Source organism: Palaemon carinicauda, chromosome 43, assembly GCF_036898095.1.
Source record: "Palaemon carinicauda isolate YSFRI2023 chromosome 43, ASM3689809v2, whole genome shotgun sequence".
Taxonomy (NCBI): Eukaryota; Metazoa; Arthropoda; class Malacostraca; order Decapoda; family Palaemonidae; genus Palaemon; species Palaemon carinicauda.
Genome location: NC_090767.1, coordinates 58,381,376 through 58,395,193, shown reverse-complemented (window position 1 = coordinate 58,395,193; position 13,818 = coordinate 58,381,376). Strand labels below are relative to the sequence as shown.

The window sequence follows — 13,818 nt, the reverse complement described above, 5'->3', positions numbered from 1 at the left end:
GTCTGGCCAGGGAAATCTTATTTCATGTTATTTTGCCGTGAAAATATATAATTTTGAATGGTTTTACTATAGGGCTGCCCAGGAAAATCTTATTTTCGTGTTATTTTGCCGTGAAAATATCTTATTTTCTCTACTATTTAACTGTGAGTTATAATTTTGAATGGTTTTACTATAGGTCTGCCCAGGAAAATCTTATTTCACGTTATTTTGCCGTGAAAATATATAATTTTGAATGATTTTGTTACAATTCTGTCTTGGAAAATCTTATTTCATGTTATTTTGCCGTGAAAATATCTTATTTTCTCTACTATTTAACCGTGAGTTACAATTCTGAAGGATTTCGGGGGGTATATGTATGATAGCGGCCACCTGTATGTATTATTATGTCTAACTTAGAATAAGGCAGTGTAAGGGTGGTCGCAAGAAGGTAATGTATAGAGAAGAAAAGGCTTGTTTTACGTTTATATATCATTTCCCCAGTATGTTTTCCCCACCCAAAACCCCGAGTTCCCACTGGGGGTCCCCCATTATCGTAGGATATATATATATTTCTGAAACTATTCATTTGCGACAGGAATGAGTGTCATTTTCGAAGAGAGCGTAATTTTTTCTAGAAGAAAAAGTAGTTTTTTTCCTAGGTTACATTGCCCTGTAATACACTATAATAATACCGTGTTAGCCCCCCCCCCCCCCACTGTTAGGTAAGTAGGTAAGAACACGGCTTGTAGGCTAGGTTAGGGGGGGGAAAGTTTAGGTTAGTTGATGTCCATTTTTAATGAACATGTGAGGAACTGGCCGCTAATATACAAAGGCTCCGAAATATTATACATTTACCCGTGTTGTTTCCCTCGGTTATAACTTTAAAATTACTATAATTTGGAAAGTACACCAGAAAGCCTCCTTATTTCGGTAAAATTTTATGCGGTGAAAATAAATGTCATTAAGAAAACGGTCGTCTTTCTGTAAGAAAAACCTTTTTTGCTAGGAAAGTTTTCTCCGTCCATAACTATAATAAAACCTTTATTTTCATCATCGTATATTCTACTATAATAAAGCTTTGTCATTTTCTATAAGGCAAACTATTTGCTTGTGACTAAAGGTAAATAGAAGTGGTTCTGAAATAAGTGTCGAGAGATTACAAATAAAAGTGCTGCCGTAAATCTCGGAGGCATTAAGGTCACGAATACACGTATCGGCTTTCTTGTAGTAGAATATACGATGATGAAAATAAGGGTTTTATTATAGTTATGGGCGGAGAAAACTTTCCTACTGAAAAACAGTTTTTTCTTACAGAAAGACGCCCGTTTTCTTTAATAATGACACTTATTTCAACCCTTTTACCCCCAAAGGACATACTGGTACGTTTCACAAAACACATCCCTTTACCCCCATGGACGTACCGTTACGTCCTTGCAAAAAACTGCTATTTACAATTTTTTTTTCATATTTTTGATAATTTTTTGAGAAACTTCAGGCATTTTGCAAGAGAATGAGACCAACCTGACCTCTCTATGATGAAAATTAAGGCTGTTGGAGCAATTTAAAAAATATATACTGCAAAATGTGCTTGAAAAAAAAAAGGCCTGAGGGTTAAGGGTTGGAAAGTTCCAAATAGCCTGGGGGTAAAAGGATTAACCGCATAAAATTTTACCTAAATAAGGAGGCTTTCTGGTGTATTTTCCAAATTATAGCCATTTTAAAGTTATAACTGAGGGAAACCACACGGGTAAATGTATGATATTTCAAATTCAAACTAATTTTAATTGAAATAAGTAAGTTATTATGCCCTAGCCCCCATCATACATTGAGAGAAAAATGCCAAATTAAAGTGAATTCCAGCTTTGCTAGTAATTAAAGTATCATATATTTACCAGCAGTTATTTGTGTATTTAATAAATTGATAGGTTTTTCTCTCATCCTCCCTCGGAGTTGTAGAGTCAGGCCGTCTGGGAGCTGAGTTTGACGATCAATGACATTTAAGTTGTTCAATTGAGTAGCCTCTTTTTACAACTTGGTTTGGACTGAAGTATCTCCCTTATCCATTATTAAGAGGATAAGGATGGTTAGAATATACTTTAAACATACTCATACCTATATCTTATACCTATAGGATACATTCGGACACTTGTATCCGGAAGAATATACATTCTTCTTGGACCGTCCGCTAGTAACTAGCAGATGCCTAGCCTAACGTCTGCTATATCATCCTCAAGTAGTTGGGAGCTTGTCGGGAAACATTGCATTTTCTCCCTCACAGGACCAAAGGACTATCTACTCTAAGGGTGAAGGAAGAGCTAAATCAACCTTCGTCTACCTTCTTTCCTGGACATGGGGTTTCAGTGGAGAGGATGGTACCATTCGACGTCGTACTTGAGCACATGCGTGCTTTAGTAAGCGTAGAAACTGTGGTAGCAGGCCTTTATTCCCGTGACTTCAGGCACCGTAGTTGACTCTCTGCCCCGACCCTTGGTGTCAGAAGCACAGCGTTCCCCACCGTGTACTAGGAGATATTCAGTTGCCTAGGCGTGCACTTGTCATCGACAGGCCCCGTTTACGTACCGGGTTCTGTCCTGTGGACGGAACGGTTGTACTCATGGGGGGGAGGAGTAGATTCTCGGGAACATGCGGCCTCAGGATTTCTTGGTACTCCGGAGTGTCATCCAAAGCCCGCGGAGGTTGACTACCCTGAGTTGGAGAATTTGTGAAGTTCCTTGCTTTGGAGAGAGAGTTTGTGAAGTTCCTTGCTTTGGGGAGAGAGTTTGTGAAGTTCCTTGCTTTGGGGAGAGAGTTTGTGAAGTTCCTTGCTTTGGGGAGAACTTCGGTATTCGATCGGCATTTCGGTGCCCCTCGAGGATTGAAGATTTCTCTAGAGTTGCCCTGGTTGGATCTTGTAGACCTGGCCTTGGATTGGGTGGAGGATCACATCCGCGGATCTGAGAATTCTCTCCGTTTTAGCTGATCAAACAAGATATCGACTTGCCCACTTTCAAGGCAGCGGAGGTTTTATATGCTGGAGTGTGCCGCGTCTGCTCCTCTACAGGTAGACCCATCAGTCCCCTTTGATGGAGAGACTAATGGCAGAGGCTTGTCCTTGACACCTCTCCATGCTGTGTCCTGGCTCAACTAGTGGTCGCATGCAGTAACTTACTCGGTAAAGTCAATGAGGTTATCAACCCCAGATGCTTTGGAGAAGCACTAGATCCTTGTGCTGTCGGCATAAAAGGCTGTCGCCCTCTTGGCTTACCAGACAGTAAACCTGAAGTGTTTTAATTCTTTCACCTGTTTTTTGAGTATTGTTCTCCTGTCTGGTATTCAGCTGCGGATTCTCCTCTTAATTTGTTGGATAGGAATTCATGGTCTATTAAATTTCTTATTCCTGATCTAGATATTTATATCTGGGACCATCGTTCAATTAGTTCATTAGCTTGTTGCATAAGATTTTTTATAATTCTGACCATCCTTTACATTCAGGTCTTCCCGGACAGATCCGCCCTGTTCGTAATACTAGGCAGGCAGTTAATTCTAATAGTCAGGCCTTCTCAATCTTGAGAATCAATACTACACAGTATTCTATTATTATTATTAATTGGTAAACTACAACCCTAGCTGGAAAAGCAGAATGCTATAAGCCCAGGGGCTCCAACAGTTAAATAGCCCAGTGAGGAAAGGAAACAAGGAATAAATGAATATTTTAGAATAACATTAAAATAAATATCTCCTATATAAACTATAAAAACTTTAACAAAACAATACGAAGAGAAATTAGATAGAACAGTGTGCCCAAGTGTACCCTCAAGCAAGAAAACTATAACCCAAGATAGTGGAAGACCATGGTACAGAGGCTATGGCACTATCCAAGAACAGAGAACAATGGTTTGATTTTGGAGTGTCCCTCTCCTAGAAGAGCTGCTTACCATAGCTAAAGAGTCTCTTCTACCCTTACCAAGAGGAAAGTGGCCACTGAACAATTACAGTACAGTAGTTAACCCCTCAGTGAAGAAGAATTGTTTGGTAATCTCAGTGTTGTCAGGTGTATGAGGACAGAGGAGAATCTGTATAAAAATATGCCAGACTATTCGGTGTATGTGTAGGCAAAGGGAAAGTGAACCGTAACCAGAGAGAAGGATCCAAGGTAGTACTGTCTGGCCAGTCAAAGGACCCCAAAACTCTCTAGTGGTAGTATCTCTCAATGGGTGGCTGGTGCCCTGACCAACCTACTACCTAGAAGCTTTATTCCAGCTGTGACCAAGTTGTGGATTGAACCCACTAATCAGGTAGAACTTCAAAAGTTCAAACTTGCAGCAAATGTTTTTATGTTGAACTGGCTGACATAAGTCTCTTTTTAAAGTTTATATTTGAAAGTTCTGTTTTAATGTTACTGTTCTTATAATATCTATTTTAATTGTTCATTACTTCTCATATAGTTTATTTTCTTATTTCCTTCCCTCACTGTGCTATTTTTCCCTGTTGGAGCCCTTAGGCTTATAGCATCTTGCTTTTCCAACTAGGGTTGTAGCTTAGTTAGTAATGATAATAATAATAATAATAATATTAATAATAATAACAGTGTTGAAGAGGCACGACACTGTAGTCTCCCACCTCTATAAAAACGTTAGTCCTGAGGTGGTTTCGGCGTTGAGGAACTTGTTGCTGTGAAGTGCCGCTTCTCTACTGCCAGAGAATCGTGTGTAGGTGGCGATGGAGTCGTTGAGGACTGCTTAGCAGGACTCCCTGCTCCACCGAGCTGTTGCCTTCAAGGGTTTAGCCAAACGTACAGGCTCAGAATCGAGGAAGGGCCCTCTGCCAGTTCCGAGACCCCTTTTCACACTCCGTAACCTCTTCTCGAAAAGAGCCTGGGTGAGCTCAGCCTTTCCTGCCACCTTACGCAAGAGGGAAACACTGAGATTGGTGTTTTCTCCTCTCCGTGTGCCATGAGTTGTCATTCAACTGGGGAATGTGGCAGAGATGTGAGGCCAAGTCTCGGGTTATGAGTGTCCCTCGGAAAGGCTGCTTTCTACCATTTCTGGACCACCGGACTCCCCTATCTCCCGTTCGGATCGAGTTCCAATTGAACCTTCCAAAATTAGCGAAAGGCTCGGCCTTTCGGCCTTGCAGGCACAGGTGAATGCCATGTTAGGAAAGAATGGTAAGTTCTCAAGGATGACTACTTTCAAGTGGCAGTCATGAGACCTCTCGAAAGTACCTCCGCTTCTATGGTACGGTGCACCACATGAAGACTGCTTCGGACTGCGTTTGCTATTCGGGTATTCACGTTTGAGCCCATTCACGATGAGATAAATCTCCTGATGTATACTGACAATTGGTCCTGGCTTCCTCGAACAGGCAGTTGCTTCAGGATCGAGATCGGATTCTCTCATTTCGCCACGATCCGGGGATTGCGGTAAACTGGGAGACATCGAATCTCATACTCGAGCGGAGGTTGAAGTACCTGGGCGTGCTGATAGACTCGGCAGAAGCGAGAGTCTTCCCCACGGTCGGTGGCATCAGCAAGCTCAGGGAGTTTGCTCAGCCATTCCTAAGGCAGTTGTTCAGTAGTGGCAATGTCCTCTCGGCCATCTATCCTCGTTGGAGAAGCTCTTTCCTCGCTGGCAACTCCACCAGAGATCACTTCAGTGGCGGCAGACAGGAATAGAATTCACGAAGTCAGGGGTATTGATGGCATGTGTCTGGTAAAGACAGACAACTCTTTATTTGCAAGAATATACCCGCAAGGCCCCTGGCACCTTTGTGCTTGGAGCTGTGCTGGCTGCTCGAACCATTGTTTCGGAAGGCGATCTCCTGCATGGGACAGATCGCATCTCATCTATGGTAACATTTGGATTTAAGTCTTGAATGAAATGTAGTATAACTTCTCCTTCATTTTCCATCCCCTCTCTTGCGGTCAGGGGTCAAGGCGTTACAAGCTGGTCGGACCAGATGCTGGCGAGTCACACTTTAGAGTACTTGGTTATTGATTCTTACTGACGTCCCCTTCTTGGTTTCTTTTTACGCGGTACAATTCATCGCGCAGTCCAGGGCTCGTCAGTATCATCCTCATGGTAATCAGATATGGGATGATAGGATAATAGTGTCCTTGCTTCACTTCTGCACAGATCATGCTTAGTACACTTCCAGGGAAGTTACAGATCCTTCTAGTTTTGTTTCCAAGGGGACTTAAAACCCTCCAAGCAGCGAGTCTCCTTAATTAGAAGACGAAGGTTCATATGCCTTGAAGGAACAAGTAACAAATGTAAGTCCTTTGATATTGGTTCCAAGGGGACTTCCAACCCTAGCAGTGGGTCTCTCTAATTATATGATGAAGGTTTGTATGCCTCGAAGGAACAAATAACAAAAGTAAGTCCTTTAATATTGGTTCCAAGGGGACTTCCAACCCAAGCAGCGAGTCTCTTTGATTACATGATGAGGGTTTGTATGCCTCGAAGGAACAAATAACAAAAGTAAGTCCTTTAATATTGGTTCCAAGGGGACTTCCAACCTTCCAAGCAGTGAGTCTCTTTGATTATATGACGAAGGTTTGTATGCCTCGAAGGAACAAATAACAAATGTAAGTCCTTTGATATTGGTTCCATGGGGACTTCCACCCCTCCCAAGCAGTGGGTCTCTAGTTAAATGACTAGGTTCGTATGCCTCGAAGGAACAAATAAGATATCTGAGTCCCTGGCGAAGTATGCGAAGTAACAGAAGTGAGTGATACTCTGACAGGAAGAGGGCAGCCTCCTCGCCCTTCACCCTCTCCAGTCTGATAACTGTTCGTTATCCATTTCAACTTACTTTGATGGCTGCTTTTCCGGTCCCATACAGCAGGGGAACCCCACTCTCTACAGGACCTCCACTGTTGTTTTACCTTGTTCGTTCATAGTATTTAACGTTTCATGTCTCATATTCATCATTTACCGTTAAATCGTCACTGTCGAAAGACTCATGAAATAAGAAAGTCTTCAGTTTCCTCTTGAAAGCCTTAATGTCTTCAATCATTCGAATGTTTTGCAGGAGCTTATTTTATAGTCTCGGGGCCGCATATTTAAAGGCTCTAGAGCCTAAAGGAGACATATATCTAGGTTCCAACAGTTTGAAGCCATCTGTAACTATTCTCGTGTCGACACGATTTGTTGGCTGCGCCAAACTAATCTCCTTAATTAAAGAGCTCAGGTTTGTATGGGTAGGAAAAATACAAATTACTCTTAAAATTTATCATATTTTTAGATATGTGATATCTCAAATTTGATTGTATACATTGAGACTAGCAGTTCTTCACAAGAGATAGCTTCGCTTTAACTTTTTAAGAAATAGATTTATATTTTGAAGGGATTTTAGATTGTTCGGTAATGTCTGATTTCGTTAATTGTATACAGTATTTTGTTCTGTGATGAAGTTTTTACATTTCTTTCGTCTTTGTTTCAGGGGATGTCTGCCGGAAGAAAAGTCCGTCGAATTCCTACCGCCGAAACCTGATGCAGTCATGATCTTTCGTTGAAATCCTACCGCCGAAGCCTGATGCCGTCGTGAACTTTGTCCGGTTAATAATGATAATTAACAGATTGGGATTAATGTAAGAAAATTGTTAATGATTACAGTTTAACAGTAACGTTTCTGTACCCAAATCTGAAGAGCCCTGAAGTTTGTGTGTTCTAAGAGAGTTGGATGTCTTAATTAAGTGGTCTGTTTATAAATATTATTTGTTTTCTGTGGGTAACTGGTTAATGAAAGAGTGTGACTGAAGATGTTCGGCTGTGAGAGGAAGCCGAGATGCCGTGGTGCAGCTGGTCTGCTTCTCGACTCGGTTATGTTAGGTTTGCCGGTAATTTTAAGCTAAAAGCATAAAGACGAAGCAAAGGGAGATTCGCCGTCGTGTCTTGGACGTCGCGTCTCAAAATGGAAGCAGTTGACCAAGAACAGGCATCTTTAACTTCCATCAAAGAAGAAAAGAAGAGCTTGGAGGACCAACCACTAGATGTCACTAGCAGTGCTTCTTATATAGAACCCTGTACGGAAATCAAAACTGAACCGGAATTTATCGATCCCGGTAAAATTGATGTGAAATATTCCTGCGCACCTTCGATCAAAGTCGAGGAGAATCCGGGAGATCCACTGAGTTGCGATAAAGACCACGGAGAGGAAAGCGTCGGGGAAGGGTATGAGGAGCCGATTACACCTTTCGGGAAAGACCCCGAGATACCTTTCGTGTCCTGCGGGGAGCTGATCGAGGGAAAACCGGACGGCGAAAGCAGAGATGACGAGGAAGAAATGGACGTTTTTCCTGGGGACATCATCCCGGCTTCTGGCAATGGAAGGCTTAACTTCCGGCTCTTGGATCCCACAGCTAAAATTAAGAAGATCATCACTTGCTCAGAATGCCAGAGGACCTTTACGCGCCTCACCCTCCTGAAGGTTCACATGAGGACACACACCGGGGAGAAGCCCTTGTCCTGTCCGGAATGTCCGAGACGTTTCGCGACTCCCAATAGCTTGAAGATCCACATCAGGACTCACAGGGGTGATAAGCCCTTTTCCTGCAAGGAGTGCCAGACGCGCTTCACGACTCAGAACAATCTCCGGCGGCACGTGAAAGCTCACTGTGGAGGAGACCTGTCCGTTCGGAAGCCATTTGCTTGCACTGCGTGCGAGAGTCGCTTTTCCTCGCCTCACGAGCTCAAGGTCCACAGTGGGACTCACACAGGCGAGAAACCCTTCGCCTGCGAGCTGTGCAAAAGCGCCTTCACGAAGGCGAGTAACCTCCGACGGCACATGAGGAGTCACACGGGCGAGAAGCCTTTCAAGTGCTCCGAGTGTGGCTCCAGCTTTACGCGGCTGAGCAAACTCAAGATGCACATAATGACGCACACGGGCGAGAAGAACTTCCGCTGCTCGGAATGTCCGAGCGCGTTCTATTCCCCGGGATACCTCAAGATCCACATGCGCACTCACACGGGCGAGAGACCTTTCTCGTGCGCGATATGCCCGAGCAAGTTTTCGCAATCGGGCAACCTCAAGGAACATATGAAAACTCACACGAGGGAACGTCCGTACGTTTGCCTGGTGTGTCCGAACACTTACTCTCGGTCGACTGATCTGAAACTCCACATGAGAACCCACTCCGGGGAGCGTCCTTTTTCGTGCGCGGAGTGCGAGAGAACCTTCACGTGTTCGAGCAATCTCTTGAGGCACAAGAAAACTCACGGCGGACAAGTGACAGGGAAATGATTTTGGTTTAGGGCTGTTCGTTCGTGCCATTTGCTAGATATCTTTCACTCGATCAGGTGCCCCTCTTTGTTATTAGGGGTGAGGGGAAGTAGTCTTACTCTGGCCAGAGAGGTGTGCGTGTGTGTGCATATTCATTCTCTCTCTCTCTCTCTCTCCTCTTCTTCTTCTTCTTCTTCCCAGCTGGTTCCCATTTTTATATAGGGTCGCCGTTGCGGATGAGCCGTTTCCATCTTTTTCTATTCTGCGCTTCTGCCTCATCAATTCCCTTCTCCTGTAAGTCTCCTCTCACACAGTCCCTCCATCTCTTTCTTGGTCTCCCTCTTCTTCTTCTTCCCTGAACATCCATCTCCATAGTATGTCTCCCAACATGTCCTCATCTCTCCTCATCAGGTGTCCATACCATCTCAGCCTCCCTTCCTGCACTTTCTTTATTTCCACCACCTTTGTTGACCCCCTTATGTAGTCATTTCTCTCTCTCTCTCTCAATACTAAAATATGTAACACTTTATTTTTACATATTCCAATTCATTTACTTTCCATTGTTAGTATTATTTCTTTATTTTATTGGTATACAAACTTTTGATACAATACAATATCCGAGATTTATTTTTTCAGTCGGATGTGTGTATGTATGGCGAGGACCTTCAGTATAGGACTTCGGGGATCTTCAGTATAGGACTTCCTTCCTCCTAAGGATATGCCTTGTATCGAAGGACGATGACCTTTCTTTCCATAGGAACAAATCGCAAATTAATTAAGGAAAATTGTATTTTTCAGAACTTGTGCCATAGGTCTCTGTACCATGGTCTTCCACTGTCTTGGATTAGAGTTCTCTTGCTTGGGGGTACGCTCGGGCATGCTGTTCTATCTTATTTCTCTTCTTGTTTTTTTTTTTTTTTAAGTTTGAATGCTATTACTGTTCCTAAAATATTTCATTTTGATTTTTTACTCTTCTCTTATAGTTTATTTCCTTATTTCCTCACTGGGCTATTTTCCTCTGTTGGAGGCCTTCCTTATAGCATCCTGCTTTTCCAACTAGGGTTGTAGCTTAGCTAATAATAACACAAACCTAGATTGTTACTCTGCCAGTTAAACCTCACCCTTGTAAGTCATAGCTTAAGGTCAGGGTTATGGATAACGATGCTAACTAGCTCGTTAGAAGCCCAAACGTTCGTTCTGGCTTTGCTGAAGTCCTGCTCCTCTCACAGGACTCAGGATTTTATATCTCTTCCTAAAACCCTTCTGTTATGTAGTTGGATTTCATTCATAAAAAAAGTTGATAGTATGATGCAGGTTACTATCAGTAATTCATTCATAAAAAAGTGAATGTTGTAGTACTACGCCATTTACTACCACTAGCCGGTAGAGTTGCTGTTCACAAAACAGCTTGAGTAGCCAGATACTCTTTAAAACACAATACATTTCGAGAGAAAAATGTTACTTTACGGCCAGAGTTAATTTATACAGTATAAGAAGTAAATACTCAACTTTCCAGAGACAGAAGAGGCTGAAGATTGCGACATGGCTGCAGTAAATAGTGAAACAACTGGGAAAAACACCTGGTCAAAGACGCTACTACGAAAGGAATGGAGTTGGCGGGCGGTGATGACGTCAGCAAGATGGCCGACGCATATGTCATTCGAGTGCCCATAACAGTAACGGAGGAGGAGAACTTTGTAACAGCTCCTCCCATATCTTGCCACCAACATCCCCCTCGAAGCATAAACCCTATGTGGGGTTCAGATAGCTTTGTGGCGTGTCAAGAATACATCCCCTGTTATTTTACGATATCCTTAAGGGTACTCGCACCAGAAGTTAGAATTCTGTGAAACCTTTAGTTTAATTCTCTGGGAATATCCACTGTCGTCATATATACCCTGAGGAAGCTACTAAAGGATCCTTCCATCAGGACGACATGGCCTGAGCTCAAAAATATTTTTTTTATGTTGGCTACCGACCAAAATTGGAGGAAGTACCTTAGTAGGTAGATTATTTTTTCCCATTTTCCATACTATATCTATTGTATATTTCTATCTATGTACTGTATGTGTGTACTTGTAAGTTAAATTGATCATTTGGATGGAATACATAAAAAAGAATGTATAGAAAATCACAGAGAGAGAGAGAGAGAGAGAGAGAGAGAGAGAGAGAGAGAGAGAGAGAGAGAGAGAGAGAGAGAGAGAGAGAGTACAAGCATAATAAAAACTAATGATATTTTCCAAATCTGGCCAGTCTTTTATAAACAGAATATTTATTGAAAGAAAATACTGTGTTTCTTGACCTGAAAATTTTCTCTCGAGTCACGTACGAAAAACCTGTGAGCTCGAAGGACATGATGGTGTGTTATAATAAAAGTTTATCTCTACATAAATGAGTCACTTTAATGGAGAATGTGGGAGATACCGCAGTATAGAGTACCTTCAGCATTGAACTTGCCAGTTACAATACTCGGACAGAAATGGCGTCAGGCCACGTATATCATAGCACAAGAATTATGGGTAAAAACAAATGACTGCACCCAAGCGTATAATCATTACCAATGCATCACAAATAAAAGATACAGGCCTGTCTCTGGAAAGTTGAGTATTTACTTCTTATCCTGTATAAACTAGCTCTGGCCATAAAGTAACGTTTTTCTCTCGAAATATACTGTGTTTTAAAGAGTGTCCGGCTACTCGAGCTGTTTTGTGAACAGCAACTCTACCGGCTAGTGGTAGTAAATGGCGTCATACTACAACATTCAAACAAAACCGATTGAGAAGACGTCACGACGAAATCGAGACGGAGCATTCGTGAACGGCGTGGTGTATAGGCCTATAGTGGTCTTGGTTATTTTACCTCATGATCAATTTGGGAAAAAATCCACAAAATTATTAATCTGTGAATTATAATTAGGTCTTTATGCCATTGTGGGGGAATAGCTCGCACTGAGAGAGAAAAAACGCGGTACTGTAATACTCTGTCCAAAAGAAGTAGGTCACATATGTTTTCCATACGTGTATTGAACATGGAAAAGTACATGTATGCAGATACTTTAATACAGTCCCATGTGACATATAGTACTCTACCATTCTGCGGTATCTAGTAATACGACACTAGAGTTTTAAATATAGTTTAATTGGAAAAACTTAGCATTTTAACCTGACTATTCTATAGTGCTACTTAAATCTTAAGTCATTTGATACTTATACGTTTAACCTTCCTAATATGTGTATTTCTGTAACTTATGACGAGGAATTCTCCCTCGGTATGTTTGTAAGAAAATATTTTTAATATAATCATAGAAAATTATATCTTGTATATTGAAGTATACACGTTATAAAATTCTAAAAAGATGGAATAAGAGTTTTATTTCGGTTTTCATCCTTGATAAAATGCCGATAAGAATTCGAGTAGAAGAATTAACATCCAGTATAATTCAGGAAAAGAAAGAAGAACTACAAGGGGGAATGTGTTCCTTCTCGCTCATCTTCAGGGCCACAGAAACCAATGACGACGCTCCCAAGGGAAAAGAGGCCTCGGGGGATGACTCCACGGCAGCAGAAACGAGAACGGCGCCTGCAGTGGCGAAGTGGGAATCGGAAAGACACCGCAATGCAGCCATTGATATCCTGACAGCAGGCCTTCTCCCACTGACAGAGCACTGGCAGGACAAACTTCCTTGGGTTCAGTTTCCAATGGCGACAAAGTCTGAAAACTACATTGTTCCGTAACCGAAATACAAACCACGCTATTTACATTGGGTTTACTTTCGGCGTAGCTGAAATTGATGAGCCAATAGATTTTTAACGAGGGTTAACTACCCCCGCGCTAGTTAGCAAGGGGGTAGGGGAAGGGATAGCTTGCTACCCCTCCCCCCCCACACACCGGTGAGTTGTCTCACTTCATTTTTGGCTTGGACGATGAGCAGACGTGTCTGTCTATCGTCCTCGCTATTGACAGCCTTAATCTTTTCTTTTGCTTTTCCTCAGCTGTGTGCTTGGAAGTTGGCCTCGCCCTTTTCATTTCATCATGTGCAAGTTCCCTGGGACTCGCTGGCCGCCCCTGCAGTACCTTCATGTTGGCGGTCGAAACTGATCCCCACACCCTTTGCCCGCAGTGTCGAGGCCAACGGTGTGACAAGGAAGTAACGTGCAGTGAGTGTAGGGAGTGGTCTACCTCCCATTGGGAGAGGTTTGCCCGCCGGCGTAAGAAGAAGTCCAAGAGACCTTTCTCCTTCAATGGTTGCCTTAAAGGAGGAAGGCTCCAGAGACTCTTCTTCCGCCGCCCAAACCTCCTCCGAAGCTCCCACTCGACCGGCCTCTCGTGAGAGGCCGCCGAGTGGTAGCGTAGACCCTTGTTCTGTTTCCCGATCTCGGGGTGTGGGAGAGGGCGTCGCCTCCCATAGCGGGGCGGCTCCCCCTCCTCCCCCGGGGGAGGATTTTGATTCTAACGTTGATGGCCATAACTCTGTCTCTAACGATGATCTCTTTCAGCTTTGGGCTTCCTTGGGGCTTAAGGGCTTGCCCTCCAAGGAAGCCCTGTTTGACCTTATCCAGTTGGGGGCCGCTGTCAAGCAGTCGCCGATGATAGCAGAGGTAGACCCTCTGTCTATTG

The 13,818-nt window shown here is 43.0% G+C and overlaps 1 protein-coding gene across 2 annotated transcripts in view; it reads left to right on the top strand.

Annotated features, from left to right (window-relative positions):
- Nucleotides 1–11,330, top strand: part of LOC137633999 (gastrula zinc finger protein XlCGF57.1-like) — a 156,349-nt gene extending 145,019 nt beyond the window's left edge. For both annotated transcript variants that reach the window (XM_068366242.1, XM_068366244.1), the window contains exon 2: nucleotides 7,423–11,330. In XM_068366242.1, the coding sequence (XP_068222343.1) occupies nucleotides 7,894–9,222 (1,329 nt within the window). In that variant the 5' untranslated portion in view covers nucleotides 7,423–7,893 and the 3' untranslated portion in view covers nucleotides 9,223–11,330. The remainder of the gene's footprint in view (nucleotides 1–7,422) is intronic.
- Nucleotides 11,331–13,818: the final 2,488 nt, after the last annotated feature.